Source organism: Onychomys torridus, chromosome 7 (genome assembly GCF_903995425.1).
Source record: "Onychomys torridus chromosome 7, mOncTor1.1, whole genome shotgun sequence".
NCBI classification, from domain to species: Eukaryota; Metazoa; Chordata; class Mammalia; order Rodentia; family Cricetidae; genus Onychomys; species Onychomys torridus.
In genome coordinates, this window is record NC_050449.1 from 71854679 (window position 1) to 71876085 (window position 21407).

The 21407-nt window shown below is 42.1% G+C and overlaps 1 protein-coding gene across 1 annotated transcript in view; it reads left to right on the plus strand.

Moving 5' to 3' along the window:
* Positions 1 to 726: 726 nt before the first annotated feature.
* The window catches only part of Ddx43 (DEAD-box helicase 43), a 32211-nt gene continuing 11530 nt past the window's right edge, over positions 727 to 21407 (plus strand). The window contains exons 1-9 of the mRNA XM_036191797.1: positions 727 to 1098; positions 6079 to 6134; positions 7652 to 7778; positions 9727 to 9858; positions 13241 to 13322; positions 18060 to 18216; positions 18439 to 18557; positions 20286 to 20396; positions 21038 to 21179. Coding sequence (XP_036047690.1) covers positions 837 to 1098; positions 6079 to 6134; positions 7652 to 7778; positions 9727 to 9858; positions 13241 to 13322; positions 18060 to 18216; positions 18439 to 18557; positions 20286 to 20396; positions 21038 to 21179 — 1188 coding nt within the window. The 5' untranslated portion in view covers positions 727 to 836. The remainder of the gene's footprint in view (positions 1099 to 6078; positions 6135 to 7651; positions 7779 to 9726; positions 9859 to 13240; positions 13323 to 18059; positions 18217 to 18438; positions 18558 to 20285; positions 20397 to 21037; positions 21180 to 21407) is intronic.

A 21407-nucleotide genomic window follows, 5' to 3' on the forward strand; every position in this document is an offset into this window, starting at 1 on the left:
TTGTTATTGTTTTGAGACAGGGTTTCTCTGTGTAACAGCCCTAGCTTTTCTGGAACTAGCTCTGTAGACCACGCTGGCCTTGGATTCACAGAGACCCACCTGCCTCTGCCTCCCGAGTGCAGGGATGAAAGGCGTGCGCCCCCACCACCTGGCTTGGTGCTAAGATTCTAAGCTTTTTGATGGATGGTTGACCTGAGATCTGTTCAGACAATTCGAGGATCCCAATCCCAGCAGGGACGCTATGGTTTTAGCCCAGCCCTGAAGGAGTGTGTCCAGCTCCGGAATCCTTGCAAAGCTAGGGGCGCTTCAGTCTTGCTTCTGTTCTTTTACTTACCGAGATATGGGGGATTGTACTATAGGGTCTCCTATGGTAGGCAACCGCCGCACACCTGAGCTGTATTCCCAAAGCTTTCATCAATTTATTTTTAGTCTTACCAAGTTGCCAGGCTGGCCTTAAAATCATTGTCGCGCAGACCCTCCTATCCCAGATCTCCAGCCCGCACCATCAGCCCGGCTTGAACATGAATTTCGAGGGCACGGTTGGGATCGTTTCCGAGGCTCCGAGGTGCGACGTCTTCAGGCTGGGGATTTCACGGACACGAGGCCGGACAACCAGGAACCGTGCAGGTTCAGGCGGGGGCCGCGTGATTGCGAGCGCCGATTGGCCAGACCGGGCAGGCCCCGCCCCCCACGAGGCGCGACGGCCAATGAGCGCGCCGAGGACCGGCGGGCGAGCTCGCGGGCCGCAGCGGAGCTTCTCCGACGACGCGGCGGCCTGTGCTGCAGAGTCGGGAACGGCGACGTGCGACGTGCGACGCGCGGGTGTCCTCAGAGCCATGTCTCGGCGGGAACCCGCAGCCAACGCTTCCTCCTCGGGCGTTGCTCCCCGGCGAAGCTCGACGGGGTCCCGCGGCGCCGAGCGGACGGCGGCGGAGGAGCCGAGCCGGAGAGGCCGGGTCGGTAGCAGGAGGGCGGGCGGCGGCTGGAGAGAGCCCGCGGGTGCGGGTGCGGGGGCCGCCGCCGAGGCCAGGGCCGCCGGCCGCCGCGAACCGCCGCTCTGCTTCGGGGTGAAGAACGACGTGGTGGGCGCGGTGATAGGTGAGCGCGGGCGGGCGGCGGGGCGACGGCAGCGCGGGGCGCGGTTCTGGGGCGAGCAGGATGTGTGTGTGCGGGAGAGAACCTCCTGGCAGACTCGCGCGGTGTCCGTGGGAAAGCGGGGTGCTGACGAGCGGGCCTTTCCGGTTCCCCCTGGAGGGGCGGCAGCTGCAGCGCGGGGCCGAAATCGGGCAGTTGTGGACGGACACCGTCCAGGACGTTAGCACGGACAGAGGGTGCGGCCCTGTCAAGTCAGCGCCTCCGCCTTGTCTCTGGCTCAGCTGAACTTGGGGTCCATTGAACGGCGGCAAGCTGCACGCGGGGAGTCTCACAAGTGCGATTTTCAGCTTTTCTGGGATGCATTTACAGTGATGGGGGTGTTTCCCTCAGTATCTGGCGTTAATTCTTAGTTCCAGTCACAGTTTTTTGTTCTCTGGGCCCTTAGAGTTAATATTTTTAGTAATGAGAGCCTGCTTTGGGGTGTAACTTATCTATCGTATGTTTTAAGGCTATTTACTGAGTAGACAGATTCCGTTTCCAAGGTTCATGCCCAGAAAATCTGAGCGAGAACCCCGATGTTTGAACGGGAACCTCACCAGAGAGCTAATAGGTTTGTAATAGAAATTAGACCCGCTGCAAGAAGCATGAAGTGTGGGCATTGGAATACTACACACACTTGTTGGGCATGCATGCTACTGTTTTTATTTATTTTTTCTTATTCTGGGTATTGAACCAAGGTCATCCCAAATAACTAGGTGCTGACTCTACTACTGAGCTACATCCTTAGTTTTGCAAGCTATATGGTTTATTCGTGGGTGTGGGTGTGTGTTAATTTATGACAGACTTTTCTCCCCTACTTTTCTTTCTTCCTTATTTTTTGTTTTTGTTTGTTTTGTTTTTGAGACAGGGTTTCTCTGTGTAGCTTTGGAGGCTGTCCTGGATCTCGCTCGGTAGCCCAGGCTGGCCTCGAACTCACAGAGATCTGCCTGCCTCTGCCTCCCGAGTGCTGGGATTACAGGCGTGCGCCACCACCCGGCGTCACCTACTTTTCTTCTTCTTCTCCTTTCCCTCTCTCTTTTCCTTCCTGTTGTACTCGGGATTGAACCCAGAGCTTCATAAAGGTTAAGAAAATACTTTACCCCTAATCTGCTACCCAGCCTCACCTTTTTTTTTTTTTTTTTTTTTTTTTTTGTTTTTCAAGACAGGATTTCTCTGGAGCTTTGGAGCCTGTCCTGGACTACCTCTGTAGACCAGGCTGGCCTCGAACTCACAGAGATCCACCTGCCTCTGCCTCCCGAGTGCTGGGATTTACAGGAGTGTGCCACCATCCAGCCTCACCTTGTTTTTATACTTAAAAATAAACATACAGTGCAGTATTAATGATAAACGAAAGACTGTCCCAGCTCTTTCATGATTAGAACTATACCATTTCTCAGCTCATTTCTCCTTGTTCCTGTGCCTCCATATGGACATTCTGTGCTGTCAGAGCTTTTGGCTTTAGATCTTCAAGTAGAATCAAGACATTATAATGTTTGTGATTGGCTTACTGTGGTTAGCATAATGCCCTCAATCATCACCTGTTTCTTAGTATCTGACAGAATTTCCTTTTTAAGACTGAAAGTTAATCTCATATTGTTGATCTTTTCCACTGTTTAGCCACTATCTCTTGGTGATGTTTGAGTTGCTTCCAGCTTTTTACTGGTGAACAGCACTTCTGTGAGCACAGCAGTGCCGATATTCACCACCATGCTTCCATTTTTTAACAGGTGTACCCAGACATGGCAAGGCTGGATTAGTTGGTAGAGTTTTTGTTTGTTTGTTTCCAATCATACTAGTAGTTCACAGGTTTCCAATTTGACCATATGCTAAGTAAAGCATGTATATTTGCTTTTTGGGTTTTTTTCCTGTATATTTGCTTTAAATAATAGCCATTCTAGGGATAGTGATAAGGGTCCATGGTAGAATACCTGCCTAGCATGCACAGAACTCTTGGTTCAATACCAAGTACTGCAAATTATCTTTTTAAAAGAGAAGGATAAAGTTGGACGTGGTGATGTAGGCCTTTAACCCGAGCCCTCTGGAGAGAGAACCACACCTGGTCTGTATATTGAGTTCCAGACAGGTTGGTACTATATATAGTAAGACCCTGTGTGATGGCTATTCATGGTTGTCAACTTTACTATATATGGAATGAACTACAGTACAGAAATGGAAGACACACTTAAGATCAGGATCTCAAGGCAGGAAGACAACATGCCTGTGAACCAGACAGATCTTGAGGCTGGAAGATACAGGCTTTTGATTAGAATCTTGAGGTGGGATGGCACATCTTTAATCCAGCCCTTGATACCGGAAGGCACACCTTTAATCTGGGCCACATCTCCTGCTGGAAGCCTATATAAGGACAGTGGAAGAAGGAAGTGTTCATTCTTTGCCTGCTTGCCCTGGCCTTGTCAGCAGATCCATTCCTTTACTGGCCTTGGAGCCTACTTCTTCAGGATTCCAGCATATGCAGAAGACCATCTGAGACACCCAGTCTTGGGACTGAGCAACTACTAGATTATTGGGCTTTCCATTCAGTTAGCCTTTCTCCAGTTCTTCCCCAGAGAGACCTATGGCCTTTTACAAGGGTAACTGTACACTGGGGGAAAGGAAACAATCAGATTTTCTGGGGTCTGTTGGATACTGGTTCTGAATTGATGTTGATTCCTGGAGATCCCAAGAAACATTGTGGCCCTCCAGTTAAAGTAGGGGCTTATGGAGGTCATATGATTAATGGAGTTTTGGCTGATGTCTGACTCACAGTGGGTCCCTGAACTCATCCTGTGGTTATCATCCTGTGGTTATTTCCCTAGTTGCAGAATATATCATTGGGATAAATATACTTAGAAGTTGGCCTAATTCTCACATTGATTCCCTGACCTGTGGAATGAGGGCTATTATAGTTGGAAGGGCAAATGGAACCCTTTAGAGTTGCCTCTGTTAATGAAAATAACAATATCACATCCTGGAGGAATTGCAGAAATTAATGCCACTGTCAAGGACTTGAAAGATACAGGGGTGGTGGTTCTCACATTATCTCCCTTTAACTCTCCTATTTGGTCAGTGCAGAAGACAGATGGATTGTGGAGAAGGACAGTTGACTAATCGAAAACTCAATCAGGTAGTAACTCCGATTGTAACTGCTGTACAAGATGTAATGTCCTTAACTTGAGAAAATTAACACATCTCCTGGTACATGGTATGCAGCTATTGATTGATTTTTTTTTTTTTTTTGTGCCAGTCCATAGGGACCACCAGAAACAATTTGCTTTCAGTTGGCAAGGCCAGCAGTATACCTTTACAGTTTTGCCTCAGGGATATATTAACTCTCCTACCCTGTGTTATAACTTAGAAGGGATATTGATCATTTGTCTCTTCTACAAAATATCACTCTGGTGAACTATATTGATGACATTATGGTGATTGTACCAAGTGAGCAAGAGGTAGCAACCACTTTGAATTCATTGGTAACGTATATGCATATCAGAGGATGGGAAATAAATCCATCCAAATTTCAAGCACCTTCTACCTCAATAAGATTCTTAGGAGTTCAGTGGTGTGGGGCATGCAGAGATATTCTTTCTAAGTTAAAGGATAAATTATTGCAGCCAGCCCCTCCCACCACCAAGAAAGAAGCATAACATTAATTTGGATTCTGGAGATAGCACATTCTCTACTTTGGTTTGTTACTCCAGCTACCTTTGTGTGGGGCCTGGAACAGGAGAAGGCTCTTTGACAGGTCCAGGCTGTAGTGCAGGCTGCTCTACCACTTGAGGTGTCTGTGGCAGATAGGGATGCTGTTTGGAGCCTTTGGCAGGCCCATACAGATGAATCACAGGAGAGACCTTTGGGATTTTAGAGCATGGCTCTACCATCATCTGCAGGCTATTCTCCTTTGAAAGACAGCTCTTGGCCTACTATTGGGCCTTAGTGTAAGCTGAACATCTGACAATGGGCTACCAAGTTATAAAGTAGGGCATGCACAGAAGCAATCTATTATCAAATGGAAGTGGTATATATGAGATTAGGCCCAAGCAGGTCCTGGAGGTATAAGCAAGCCAGTAAGCAACTCCCCTCCATGGCCTTTGCATGAGCTCCTGCCTCCAGGTTCCAGCCCTGCTTGAATTCCTCTTCTGACTTCCTCCATCATCCAGTGATAGACTATGACCTGGCAACATAAGCCAAATCAACTCTTTCCTCTCCAACTGGCTTTTTGATCATGATATTTTGATACAGCAATAGAAATACTAACTAGGAAACCCTGTTTTAAGAGGTAATCTTTTTGTAGTTACAGTCTGTGTTATACTCTTTAGAGGTGTTAGATACCTTATACACTTAAATGTTTCTGAAGAATGGCTGCTCAAACCCCTCACCTTTTGAACTTGTTTTATTAGTCAGGGATTATCCCAAGGGTCTTAGGTATGCCACTCAGGCCAGTGCTATACCACTCAGCTGTACTTCACCCCCCCTTGCCCACCCACTTTTTAAAAAACTGAATGATTTAGCTAGATGTGGTGCCTCAGTGCTTGAAATGCCACCACTTAGGAGGCAAAGGCAGGAGGATTGCCTTGAGTTTACAGCCAGTAATGGGTAAATGTGAAATGTCTGCAGAGTGTGGTGGCACATGCCTTTAATCCCAGACTTGTGAGGCAGAGGCAGGCAGATCTCTGTGAGTTCACAGTCAGCCTGGTCTACAAAGTAAGTTCCAGGACAGCCAAGGCTATTACACAGAGAAATGCTGTCTCTGAAACAAGAAACAAAAATAAAAAATGTGAAATGCCATCCTCTTCCCCCTTCCAAAATAGAAAGTGTTACTGTACCCTAGAACCTTCCCTTGAATGATTTGGGGGAAGAACCACATAAAGGCCTTTGAGGGAACTACACAGATCCCTTTTACTGATTTCAGTTCATAATCATATATTTCTTTATTTTTAAAAACAGGTCGTGGTGGGTCAAAAATTAGAGAAATCCAAAATACAACAAACACTAGAATACAGGTAAGTCACCTGTGTTCCTGAACCCTGAGAGCATAGCTCTTCATAAGGAGCACCTGACTCTAGCATCAGCTTGGTGCTTAGCATGGTGTTGAAGCAGATGGCCAGAACTCTTCATAAGACTATTCTCCATCATTTGCCTGAATTTTATTATCTTTTCTAGGTGTAGGGTTTGTGACTCTTGGAAGTAAAAACTAAATCTTTAAATACAATTTCCATTTAAGAATGGTAAGTCAGAGCTAGACAGATGGCTTGGTGGTTAAGAGCACTTGTTACTCTTTGCAGAGGACCTAGGATTGCTTCTCAGCACCCACATAGCCAACCTGAGTAAATTAGCATGACTCTGTCCAAAGGTAAGCAGTAAAAAGAGGGCTGGGACATGGTTTAGTAGCAGAGCGCTTACCTGGCCTGTGTGAAGCCCTGGAGTCAATCCTCAGGAGTGTAATAAATTGTTACTTATATTCTACCCTAGTTTTCATTCCACTAGCCCTGAAAACCTAAATCTGCAGGGAGTGGCGGCACACACTTTTAATCCCAGCACTCAGCAGACAGGCAGATGGATCTCTGAGTTGAAGGCTAACCTGATCTACAGAGTGAGTTCCAGAACACACAGAGATACACAGAGAAACCTTGCCTCAAAAAACTAAACAAAAAACAAAAGTAGCTCCATCATTGTATACATATATAATTAGAGAATCCTTTTAATTTAAAATTTTATCTAACTTAAGTCAAGTTCAGCAAACTGTAGCCTGTAGTTACTCTACTCCAGCTGTATCATTCTATAAGATATGACCCCAAGGGCTGGAAAGATGACTCAGAGGTTAAGAGCACTGACTGCTTTTCCAAAGGTCCTGAGTTCAATTCCCAGCGACCACATGGTGGCTCAGAACCATCTGTAATGAGATATGGCGCCCTCTTCTGGCCTGCAGGGATATGTGCAGACAGAACACTGTATACATATAAATAAATAAATAAATCTTAAAAAAAGAAAAGAAAAGATGATGGGGTGCTAGATTTTAAAAAAAAAATACGACATATGACCCCAAAAGTACTATTTTACAGGCTAGAGAACACCAACTCATAGTAATGTTGCCTGTCAGGTTAATATTTTTCAATGTATGATTTGTGTGTGTAGGAGCACAAACACCAGAGTGTGTGTGTGTGTGTGTGTGTGTGTGTGTGTGTGTGTGTGTGTACTTCATAGGAAAACTTGTGGAGTTGGTTCTCTCCTGTCTTTAGTGGGTACAGAGATAGAACTCAAGGCCAGGCTTTGAGGCAGCACCTTTGACTGTTAATGTTGTATATTTTCCTCTACCAGTGTGTTCTGAGTTAAATTTACAGAGTGTCATTGTTACCCAGCAGGAGACAAAGCCAGGTGGATGCATAGGATGCCACTCAAACTGGACATGAAATAGTAGCAAGGCCATGTTTGCAGTCTTTCTTACTATTTGAAGTTGAGTAATTATTGGGGCTTGATGAGGAGACTTCAATCTCACCTGTGTTTCTCCTTTTGCATCTAGGTAATAAAAGGAAGTCCTGAGGCAGAAATCAAAATTTTTGGCAATAAAGCCATGCAAACAAAAGCAAAAACAGTGATAGATAATGTTGTTAAAAAACAACAAAATTACATTCCAGGACACAGAGTTGGTACGTAATCTTTACACGCTTAAGTGCTTTTGTTGTTGTTGTTGTTGTTGTTACCGACAGATCCTTACTGTGTAGCCTTGCTGTTCTGGAACTCTCTTTGTAGATCAAGCTGGCCTTGAACCCATAAAGATCTGCTTGCCTTTGCCTTCCAAGTGCTGGGATTAAAGGCATGTACGACCATGCCAAGCCTACTCTAGAAAAAAATTTTTAATTAATTAATTTATTTATTCTCTCATATATTACATCCTAGCCACAGTTTCCCCTCCCTCCTCTCTTCCCAGTCCTTTCCCCCACCTCCCCTCTCCCCCAGATCCACTCCTCCTCCATTTCCCTTAAGAAAAAAGCAGGCCTCCCAGGGATATCAAACAAACATGGCATAACAAGTTACAATATGGCCAGGCACAAATCCCTCATCAGAGATGACAGGACAGCGCAGTAGGAAAAAAAGAGCCCCAAAAGCAGGCAAGAGTCAGAGACAGCCACTGTTCCCACAAGAATACTAAGCTACATAACCATAACATATATGCAGAGGACCTAGGTCAGATCCATACAGGATCCCTAGATAGTCACTTTAGTCTCTGAACCACTGTGAGCTTGGTTAGTTGATAATATGGGCTGTGTTCCCCTGGTGTCCTTGACCCCTCTGGCTCCTACAATCCTTCCTTCCCCTCTTCTGTGGGATTCCCTGAGCTCCACCTAATGTTTGGCTATGGGTCTTCTCCCATCAGTTGCTGAATGAAGCTTCTCTGATGATAATTATGCTAGGCTCTGGTCTACAAGTAGAACAGACTATCATTAGGAATCATTTCATTGTTTTTTTTCTCCCTGATATATTTTAAAGGTACTTTTTACCAGTGTTTTGTTTGTTTGTTTGTTTTTTTGAGCTGAGGATCAAACCCAGGGCCTTGCACTTACTAGGCAAGCATTCTACCACTGAGCTAAATCCCCACCCCTACCAGTGTTTTTGTTGGTTTTGTTTTGTTCTGTGATATGGAGTCTCTATACGTAGGACTAGGTGGCCTCAAATTCCTAATGCTCTTGGCTTAGCCTCCTGAGAGTTGAGAATTCAAGTGTGCTTCAACATACCTGGTTCTTTTTCAATATTAGAAACATCATACTTGATTCCTTTTCTCAAACAAAGCTTTAGATTTTCCAGATCTATACTTTTTTTTTTTCAATAAAAAGCCAGATTACTTTGGCTTTTTAAAATTACATATTGTCAGCAAAGATGCTTGTCACAAAGAATAGCACACTGACTTGAGTTCTGTCCCCAGAATGCACACAGTAGAAAGAGAAGACTACTTCCTACATGTTGTCCTCTGACCTGTGCTCCATGGCATATTCAGGGACATGTGTGAATGCGCACACATGCACACACACTGCAGATGAGCAAATAAATGGATGGGAAAAAACATACTTAGTATCCATGGCTACTTAACTGTTATGGTTAAATCTAGTTTTACTTTTAGCCTCAGGTAAGTTAAAATGAAAGAACTCTTTAGCACACACCTTAGTATTAAGGGTAAATATTGGTCCTATGTGTGTGTGCTCTATCTTGTATTCAGAGGCCATCAGTAGATCTGAGTGCTCTCTACCTATCTTCAGATAGGGTCTTTCATTTGAACCCAGACTTCACTGATTGGGCTACTCTAGCTAGCCAGCCTGCTCTGAAGAACCTCTGTGTTTAGCTCCCTAGTTCTGTGATTCCAGGAGGACCGCCATGCTCACTTGGAACTAACATGGGGGCTGAGGATCCAAATCCAGTCCTCATGCTTGCTTTGTGTTTTACACATAGGGCCACACATTTCCCTAGACCCTGAAAGTTACAGATTTTTACATTTCAAGTATTAATGTCCTTTTGTGCATGAACACAATAAAAACATTACATTGGGGATTTTGTGCTGTCAGGATTTACTCCAAAGCTAATTTTGTAAAAATCTTTTAACAGATATTATTGCATTCCAACCTTCTGTTGGAACAGATACCAGTACAAGTGACAGTATAACAGAAGATCAGCCATTGATAGATTGGGATCAAATTCGAGAAGATGCTTTGAAATGGGAAAAGAAAAAGTGGGCAGGTGAGTGCTATATCCTAGCATTTATATGCAGTGATGCTATTTCTTTACTGAAGTTCATGTCCTCTGTAACCTGTGGGTCATGACTTACATAATACATAAGGTCATGTAGCTGAATTCAAGGGTCATGAAAAATGTGGTAACAGTGTAAGGTTTCTGAACACTCAGTGACCAAACATTAATTCAAAAGCAAAAGCATTGTAAATCTGAGGGGTTTCAGGCAGGGCTCACTAGTGTCACCACACAGGCAGGCCTTCACCACAACCTTGGTTTTGACACAATATGACATGCGCTCTGCATTGTACAGTCCACCGTACCACACAGTGTCCCCAGATGCCGCCTGAGTACCTCTGCTCAGGTTTGATACTCTTATATGTTAGGAATAGCAGTGAGTGCTTTTTACTCTGCATGCCAAGTTTTCTGACCTTACAGAAACATAATGCTTTAACTACAAAAAAAAAAGAGTTGGTATTTTTTAGACATTCCTCAGCATGTTAAATATCAAATTAGTGTATCTTTAAATTATATTGTTTTAGAATGCTTGATTCTAAAAATTGCTGGCCAGGCATGATAGCACACTCCTTTAATCTCAGAACTGAGGAGACAGAGACAAGGAGATCTCTTAAAGTTTGAGGCCAGCCTGGTCTGCATAGCAAGTTCCAAGGCAGCCAGGGCTATATAGTGAAACCCTGTCTCAAAAAATAAGTAAACAAATAAATAAAATAAAAAATTTCTATTTGAGTTGCAGAGGAATTTCAAAAACGAAAAATATGCAGTGACTTTCCATGGGAGTAGGACAGGATGTCCGACAGTTTATCAAGTGACTACTGCGTAGTGTGTATTTGTGTGGAGTGGCATTCTTAGTACAGACTGTTAGAATATTAAAATACTGACACTTCTGAAAACTATTGATAGTGCTCTATACCCTGCAGTGTTAGCCAATAAGATTTAATTCTCTGTATAAAAATAAATAAGCTGGGCAATGGTGACGCACACCTTCCAGCATTTGGGAGGCAGGCTGATCTCTGAATTCAAAACCAGCCTGGTCTACAGAACAAGTTCCAGGACAGCCAGGGCTATGCAGGGAAACCCTGTCTCAAACAAACAAACCAACAAATAAATAAGCACACCTATCTCATTAGAATACCATTTTACCTTAATCTTAATAAATGGTAAAATTCTATGTGTAACAGAATTTTTGAAGTAAATCTCTGGTTTATTATCAATGATGTTTTATATATATATGTTTTACAATATCTATGGTCATGTAAAAATTCTACCAATGAAATGTGTTTCTGAGAGAAAAGTTTAAGAAGCCCTGCTTTATAAAATGTTCACTTTTAGGCTCAAATTGAGACTAAGCTTAGCTATTAAAATGAGGCAACAATGCAACATCATTATTTATATTTGGTTGTATAGGCTGAAGAGATGGCTCAGTGCTCAAGAGTACTTATTGTGCAACCATGAGGACCTGGGTTTAGCTCTAGCATCCCACGCACATAAAAAGCTGAATGTGGTCCTGTGCATGCCTGTAACTCTAGCATGGGGATAGGGAGATGGAGCCAGGAGGACTGAAAAATTTGAACTCCAAGTTCACCAAGACAACCTGCCTCAAAAGAATAAGGTAGAAAGGGATAGAAGGGGATACCTGATACCCTCTGGCCTCTACAAACTGGAACATACTCTCACACACAGATGTTTGTATACACACTCACACATACTTCACATGTACACAAAAGATAATACACTATTGATGAAGTAATCAAAGTGTTGATAACTATATCGTTATGTGGGCCTGAACCTCTGCGTGTTAAGTTTTAGGCCATTGATGTGTTATGGGGGGCACTGTGTAAGGATTTAATCATAGAAGAGGTGCTTTTACAACCTTGGGCTGCAGAGTCAGAACTGTGCTTGCCATATAAGCATGAGGACTAAGTTCAGATCTCCAACCCACATATAAAGTAGTAAGGTGTGTGCTGATTATCTATAATCTCATGGCTGGGGGAATGGAGACAAGTAGGTCCTAGGAGTCCACTAGCCAGCCAGTCTCGCCACTTGGTGAGCTTCAAATTCAGTGAGAGGTCCTGTCTCACTTAATAAAATAGAGTGCAACTAAGGAGGACACCCACCATCATTCTCTGGCTTGCACATGCACACATGTATGCATACATACATACACCACACTCAACACACAGAAAGACTCAGATAGAGACAACCTCAGAAAATTGAATGAAGATCTGTATCTAAGGCCTAAAAGTAGCAGTACTAGGGCTAGGAATTTATGGATCAATGGTAGAATACTTTTCCTAAACTAGAAGGTCTGGATGTAATCACCAACATTGGAAACTAAACACTAATGGTACGGGACTGAAGAGATGGCTTAGCGGTTAAGTGTGTATGTACTGCTCCTGTAAGGAGTCAGGAGTTTGGTTCCTAAGACCCATGTCAGTTGTCTCAGAACCAGCTCCAGGGCAAACTCAGTGCCTCTGGCCTCTGCAAGCTTCACACCCGTACCCACACATAGACACACATTCATACACATAATAAAAGTATCCTGGTGTGGTAGCAAATTCCTTTAATCCCATCACAAAGGAGGCAGAGGCTGGCAGATCTCTGTAAGTTTAAGGCCAACCAGAGCTACATAATGAGATGTTGTCTCCAAAACTAATTAAAATCTTTTAGTATGGACCTTTGAAGAAAAATTAAAATAAATCTAAAGTGTTTGAGAGCAAATTGAATTGTTGCAGTAATTTGGACTTCTTTAAAAATCATCCTCTCCAGCCAGGCTTAGTGGCGTACTTTTAATCCCAGAAGGCAGAAGCAGGTGGATCTCTTGTTAATTGGAGGCCAGCCTGGTCTACATAGTGAGTTCCAGGACAGCCAGAGCTACACAGTGAGATCCTGCATAGAAAAAAAAAAAAGAATCATGCTTTCCTTTCCTTTAATATGAAAGACTTCTTTGTGGGGGCTGCAGACATGCCTGAATGTTAAGGATACCTGCTGCTCTGGCAGAGAACCCTAGTTCAATTCCCAGCACCCTTGTTGGGTGGCTCACAGCTGCCTGAGACTCCATCTCTAGAAGTTCCAATTGCCTTCTCTGGCCACCATGGACACCTACACACAGATGGCATACACATATATAATAAGTAACAAAATACATAATTTTTTAAAAGATTCCTTCCTGGGTGAAAAAAATGTAGTTGAAAGAAAACCAAAAGGAGATCTTTTAGACTGGCATAAGCCTAGACGGCAACATGTAGACCTATCTAAAACTGTATGCATAGAAGACTTAGTGTTCTAGTTTGATACCTGTAGTTTTGAATAAGTGTTAGTAAATGTACATTCTCATTATTTATCAAAGTTTGGATTGTCATCTTTGTCCCAGATTTACCTCCAATTAAGAAAAACTTTTACATAGAGTCAACAACGACAAGCTCAATGTCACAAGTGCAGATAGACAACTGGAGGTGGGTAGTTGTTTCATTACCTTGGTGTGTTCTTAGGTTCTTACTGCTGACTTGTTTGGCAAGGATTCTGAATGATTGTATTGGAACACTATGCCCAACTTCCATGTTTGCTCAACTGAAAATTTGGCTGCACACTGCATGATGAATTTTAGAGCATTGTTGTCAAGTACCATGGTGGAGCATGGTGGCACATGCCTGTAATCCCAGCACTGAGGTGGCAGAGGTAGGAGAATCATGAGTTCAAGGTCAGCAAGACTGTCACAAACAACAGCATATGTCTGATTTCGATGATGGAAGCTGGTCTGTTTATGTCTCAGAGGCCATACATAGCAACTGAACACTTACTGTGGTTCTTATAGCCGAGTAACTAAATATAATATATGCTGGGGATATAACAGTCAAAACCTCCACCTGCATGATAGTGACCCCATAAGATTATAATAGACCTGAAGAATTACTATTTTGAAGCAATTGTAGCTGCCATAAAGACAATGCAATGCATTGTTCACGTGTGTGGTGACAGTGGTCCAACTAAAGCTATGCTAGTCAGAGTGTAGTGTGTTTATGTACAGCCTGTAAAACTTTATGATGAGGACAGACAACTGCTACTAGTTCATATATTTGCTACACTTCCAGTATTATTTTAAAGTGTATTCATTCTGATGACAGTATACTAGGGCTGGAGGTGTATCTCAGCAGCAGAGTGCTTGCCTGCCATGTGCAAGACTCTGCATGTGCTCCCACCCCACCCTCATTAAAAAGCAGTACTGTAGAACTGAGGGTATAGTTCAGTTGGTGGAGTGCTTGCGTAGCATGCACAAAACCCTAAGTTTGGTCCCTAGTATCACATACCTAGGCATGCTAGGACATGATGGCACATGCCTGTAATCCTAGCCCTCTAGATATAGGCTAGGATCAGAAGTTGAAGATCATCCTTGTCTACATAGTGAGCTTGAGAACAGTCTGGACTACGAATCCCTGTCTCAGAAAAGAAAAAAGGAATTGCTGTGTGTCACATTATACTATCAGAAATCACCTTTCTTTCTCTCTATAAAAATAGTTATTTATTTTTTATGTGTATGCATAAGTGCTTGCATATATGTATATGTACTACATCAGTGCCCTTTGTGGCTGCTGGGACCCACACCCAGGTCTTCTGCAAGTGTAGCAAGTGCTCTTAACCTCTGAGGTGTCTGTCCATTCAAACTCAAGTCTTGTCTTTATGGCAGACTGTTAATAGCGTTAAGAAGCAGGTTGTTGTTGGAGGACTTGGTAGATGAGTAAGAACAAAGTAAATGTAGGAGAACATCATGGTGACACCCGTTGCTTTGTGGGCTAACTTAAATTTTTACTTATTTTTTATTACATTTGTGTATGTGGGTGGAGGGGAGTGGTACTCCTGCCAGGGATAGAGGTTAGATCCTGTGTGTGGAGGTCAGAAAACTTGCCAGGTCACGTCTCTGTTTCCACTGTGTAGGTTCCAAGAATCAAATTCAGGCCATCAGGCTTACTGGTAAGTGTCCTTACCCACTGAGCCATCTCTCCAAACCAAAATTAATTTTGAAAGGGAGCTTGAGAAAGAGTTCAGTTAGTAAAGTGCTTACCACAAAAGCAGAAAGATCTGAATTTAATCACTAGAACATAAAAGCTGGCTTAGTCAAAAAAAAATAATAATCTGGCTTAGTGAACATTAGGGGAAGTGAAGACAGGCAGATCACTAAAGCTTGATGGCCAGTTAGCTTTCCTATCATACTTACTTAGCTCGAGGACAATAAGAGACCCTGTCTCAAAAAAAGAAGGTGCACACCTCCAGAGGAACAGTATCTGAGGTTGACCTCTGTCCTGCACAATCACACATACACATACACACTTTGAAAAGACCAGATTAAGGTGCTGGAGAGATGGCTCAGTAGTTAAAAGCACTGGCTACTCTTGCAAAGGACCCAGGTTCAGTTCCCAGCAGCACACAGCAGAGACTTCATGCACATGGTACCCTTTCGTACATGCAATTGAAACACTTACAAACATAAAATAAAAATAAATCTTTTTTTAAAGGCCAGGTTTGGCTAGAGAGTTTAAGAGTTTTAAAGGACCCAGGTTTGATTCCCAGCACCTGAACATCAGCTCACAATCATCTGTAACTCAGTCCCAGGAGAACCGCCATCCTCTTCTGACCTCTACAGGCACCAGACATACTTGTGGGACACTTATACCCATGCAGACAAAACATTTATACACATAGAATAATAACATAATTTTTGAAGTACATAAAATTATAAAGGCCAGGTTATATTTGACAGTCACATATGGGTTTATGTAAGTACACTGTCATGTTTATGAAACAGAGAAATTGCCTATCAGTGATCTCTCAGAAGGTATCCCCCAACATTAATTGACATGACTGTATTTTAATTTCAAATTTAAATTGTCACTCGTGGGTGATGCTGTTATATTAGATAGTAGTTTAGAGAATTCTGTCTCCAATACTGGGAAATTGAGGGGCTTGGGGGGCTGTCAAGATGGCACAGCAGGTAAAAGCACCTGCCATGACACCTGGAAACCTGAGTTTGACGCCCTGAGATCCACTAGGTGCAAGCTGTCCTCTGACCTCTGAATGGGCACTGTGGCAGGTGCGTGTCCCACCCCCAACATGCACACACACATACACACAAAGTAAATAAAATTGATAATTTTTTCCCTGAGACTGGCCTCCCAGACTGGTCTCAAAGTTACTATGCAGCTGAAGATGACCTTGAATTTCTTATCATCCTACCTCTACCTTCCTTATGATGAGATTATAAGGGTACACCATCATGCCCAACTTACGTCGTACTTAGGAGTGAACTCAGGGCTTCATGCATTCTAGGCCAGTACTCTACAACTGAGCTATATCCCCAGCTAACAGTGAAAAGTAGAAAGGTTAAAAAAATTAAATACAATAATTTTTTTCAACGAAACCCATTACTTTTTAATTATACTTATTTATATATGCCTGGCATGGCACACATATGGAGGCCAAAGGGTCACTTGCAGGAAATGCTTCTCTCCTACTCTGTGGGTCTCAGAGATGGAACATTAAACTCACTGTCATGCACCTTTACTCACTGAGCCATCTGGCCAGCACTATAATTTCTTTTTTAATTTTTAAAAATTTCGCAAATGTGTACCATGTTTGTATCATTTCCCCCTTCCCTCCCACTCCTTGTGTGTCCCTTCTCCCTCTCAAACTCATGGTTTTCCCTCTTTGTTACTGTTACATATCATTGTTACATGAATTATACAACCCGCTGAGTCCATTTACTGTTGCTTATATGTATGTTTTCTAACTTGGTGTTAGATAACCGCTTAGGGCCTTTGTCCTTGGGGAAGACTGATTCTTCCTCAACAGTCATTGCCTGTAGCTCTTCATTTAGGGGTAGGACCTTAGGACATTCCCCCATCAACCTTGGCATGTCAGCTGGTGTAATTATTCAGGTCTTTATTTAGGAGTCACATAGTTGAGATCTCATGGGTGCATTTCCCCTCTCATATCTGCAAGACACAGTTTCACCAAAGATGCCCTAATCCTCTGACTCTTCACACTTTACACTTCATCTTTGGTGAGGTTTCCCTAGGCTAAGATAGAGGGCTTCTCTTATAGATATATCAATTGGAGCTGGACATTCCAGTCAGTTTGTTGTCTAAATTTTAACTAGGTATGCTTTTCTGTAATTATCTGTCTGCTATAAAGCAAATAATAATTTCTTAAACTCTTCTTATCTGAAGTCATAAGATTTTTTTATGGTTTATGAGAGTTTAGCCTGCATATATACATACATACATATATATATATATGATACACCATATGCATTTGGTTCCCAAGGAAGCCAGAAGGCAGCATTAAATGTTCTGGAACTGGAGTTATAAACTGTTAATAGCCACCATGTGGGTACTGGGAACTGAACCTCAGTCCATTGTAAGAGCAAATATTACTCTTAACTACTGAACCATCTCTCCAGTCCCTTAATAACAACCTTAAAAACTGACACAAATCTTAAAGACAATAAGTCTGTTCTAAAAATAAAGGCTGAGCATAGTAGTGCGTGTCTGTAATCCGAAGCACTTTGGAGGTTGAGGTAGGATGATCAGGAGTTCAAGGTCGTTGTAAGCTACATGTGAAGTTTGAGGCTAGCCAAGGCCACATGAGGCTTTGCAAAAAATAATAAACAAACAAACAAACAAACAAACAAATAAATAAATAAATAAAAATAGATGTAGCAGAAAGATGATTGAGATAATGCTAAGTCTTGGTCAAATAACTAATCTTAGGACTATTTGTTAGTCTAGTTTTGTATTATAATGCACATATTTGGGTTCTATTTTCCATAGTCATTCACTCATTTACCCATATAATTAGGTTTTCCTTTACTTCTGCACCTTCATTTAAGAAGGAAACAGGCTCTTATTTCTCTTCCTGTTTGTTCATTTGTTTACTTGTTTTGAAACAGAGTCTGTATATCCCAGGCTGGCTTCAAACTTTGAATCCTCCTGTCTCCACCTCCCAAGTGCTGGCATTCCAGTTGTGTGCCACCATGTCCAGCCCTCCATTTCTTAGTCTATATCACCTTAGAATTATAAAAGTCTGGTTTGAATCAGTTGCAGATGCCTTTCCAGCTATTACCTGAACTGATTGTAAGAAATAGTTTTCTTTCTTGAGTAAATTGAGCAAATCCACTAATCCTTGTATTTTCTATAAAGGAGAGAAAATTTTAATATAACATGTGATGACTTGAAAGATGGTGAGAAACGTCCTATCCCCAACCCTATATGTAAATTTGAAGATGCCTTTCAAAGTTACCCAGAAGTGATGGAAAATATTAAAAGAGCAGGCTTTAAAAAACCTACACCAATTCAGGTATGCTTTTGTTTCCTTCAATATTTCATTAACATTTCCCCCCAGATAATGTCTGTTAGAAGTTAACAGGGAAAAGCAGTCTTCAAAGCATGTGCCTAGTACCTCCTGCCAGCACTGCCAATGACTAGCATAAGATGTGTTTAAAAACATGGAGCTAAAGGGCACAAACAGATGGCAAGAGGAGCTGTGATTCTTGTCTCAGTGTTTATCATTCCTTTTCAGTCACAGGCGTGGCCAATAGTTCTGCAAGGAATAGATCTTATTGGAGTAGCACAAACTGGAACAGGGAAGACACTGTCCTACTTAATGCCCGGATTTATCCATCTAGACTCTCAACCACTGTAAGAATTCCTTTGGCTCTATTCTCATATTAGGGATCTAATAAATACATAACCAAAACTATAATTAAGTTCCTGTCATTTCTTGCATTGGTTCAAAGTGATGCCTCTTTTTGGCCAGGCTGCACATGGCTATGTTGATGAAGTATACATTCATAAAACCATTTTAGGAAGCAATAGACAATGTCTACCAAAAATCATAATAAAAAAATGGAATCAAATTGTTTAAATTGTCCTAAATCATGTTATTTAATTAAAATTATATGAATATATTGTTCAATATAGTTCTATTCAATGAGAAAAAATTTAGCATTTCATTTGAAATGCTAAAAAAAGTCATGTTAAATGAACAAGTAAGTATTTGGGACAGTGTATTTATGGTATATGTGGCTTATTTTCTGGCTTTTGTCATTTCTTGGTAACTCTGCCTCTGCCTTTGTAATAAAAAATTATAGAAACTTATACACAGCAGCTTATTTTTTAGGTATGTTAATTGTGATTAATAAACCAAAGTCTAAAACAAAGATGACTAGACTGCTACACAACTCCAGGGAGGCTACCTAGAAAACGGGACCCTAGGAAAGACCCAAGGATCACCCAATGACAGAGAAATGGATGAGATTTACATGAACAACCTGGATGACAGTGGGAGTAATGAAGGGCAAGATTTGAGGGAAAGAAAGCTTAGGGGAGCAGGAGATCCCAGCTGGATCAAGAACAGAAAGGGAGAATGAGGAATAACAGACCATGATAAATGAAGGCCACATGAGACCAGGAATAGGCAGAGTGCTGGAGAGGTCCCCAGAAATCCACAATGATATATACTCTGTAGTCTGCTGGCAATGGTCAAGAGAAAGCCTGATCTGACCTAGTCTGGTGATCAGATGGCCAAACACCCTAACAGTCGTCTTGGAACTCTCATCCAATAACTGAGCTCCAGGTGTCCAACTGTCGAGAAAGAGGAGGGTCTGCAAGAGCGTGAATTGTTGAATCCAAGATTGCACAAAGCACAGGGACAAATAGCCAAACGAATGGAAGCACATGAATTATGAACCAAAGGCTGTGAAGCCCCTAGCTGGATCAGGCCCTCTGGATAAGTGAGACCATTGACTAGCTTGATCTGTTTGGGAGGCATCCAGTCTGTGGGACCAGGATCTGTCCTTAGTGCATGAGCTGGCTGTTTGAAACCTTGGGCTTACACAGGGACACTTTGCTCAGTCTGGAAGGAGGTGACAGGACCTGCCTGTACTAAATCTACCAGGTTTAAATGAATCCCCAGGGGTGCCTTGATCCTGGAGGACATGGGAATGGAGGGGAGGGGCTGGGGAAAAGGTGGGGATGGGGGTGGGAGGGGGGAGGGCAGGGGAACCATTCCATGGCTGATGTATAAAATTTAAAACACATAATAATAAAGAAAAAATTATTTATTTAAAAAAAAAAACAAAACAAAGTCAACAGGAGGAACTTTTTTGAATTTTTGAGACATGGTTTCTCTGTGTAACAGTCCTGGCTATCCTGGCATCTGCTTTGTAGACCAGGCTGGCCTTGAACTCACAGAAATCCACCTGCCTCTTTGTCTCCCAACTGCTGGGAATAAAGGCATATGCCACCACTGCCTGGCCCTAGAACTTTTTTCTGCATCTTTGGTACTCATCATTACAAGACTTGCAGTTAATGAACTTGTCATGCATTTAAGACAAATAACTTAATATTATTGTTTCCCTTTTAAAGAGCTAGAGAACAAAGAAATGGACCGGGCATGTTAGTCCTTACACCCACCCGGGAATTAGCCCTTCAAGTAGAAGCTGAATGTTCTAAGTATTCATATAGTGATCTTAAAAGGTAAGCCATTTCTACATAAGTGTTATATTCACCTACACATTTGTAGTAACTTTATTTAAAGTGTATGTGTGTTTCTTGGGTCCAAATTCACAATCTGTGCATATTGGTCAAGTATTCAACCACTGAGCTATCACCCCCAGCTCTAAAAGTTAATTTTCAATTGGTACACAACAACAAAATCATGCATATTAATGACGTACCATGTCATGCCTTAGTATGTGTATGCATTATGTAATGTTTACGTTGGATTAAACCTTTCCTCAAACCTTTTTTTTTTTTTTTTTTTTTTTTTGAGACAGGGTTTTTCTCTGTAGCCCTAGCTATCCTGGAACTCACTATGTAGATTAGGCTTGCCACAGAGATCCCTCTGCCTCTGCCTCTGCCTCTGCCTCCCAAGTGCTTAGATTAAAGGAATATGCCAATACTGGGCTTCTTAAATATCATTTTTTGGGTTGTAAGCTTTCAAAAGTTATAGTTTCAAAAGGATAGTTTCCACAAAGGGGTAGCTACTCCTAAAAGCATCAGATAGATACTCTATTTCATCTTATCCTGTAACCACAATGCTTAGGTTAGTTGTGACTTTGAGTTATGATGGGATGTTCTTTGCTTAAACATGAACTTCTGGATTTTCTTTTTTGAAGTGTTTGTGTATATGGTGGTGGCGATAGAGATGGACAAATACAAGATGTTTCAAAAGGTGTAGACATCATTATTGCAACTCCTGGAAGATTGAATGACCTACAAATGAATAACTTTGTCAACCTGAAAAGTGTAACCTATTTGGTAATCATGGAGTAAGGGTTTGGGATATTGGGAGGAAAAAGAATAGAATTTGTAGAAAATGGGGGTGAGGATGGCTGTTTTATAGTGCTTTATATTCTGGGACTATTTTCTCATTGTGTTTATCATAGTAAAGAGTAGGAAAGTTAAGACATTCAGAAGCAATTGGGAATCAAGTGAAACAAATCAATCTGGATTCTATGTCCACAGAAAGTTATTCTGGTATCTGAA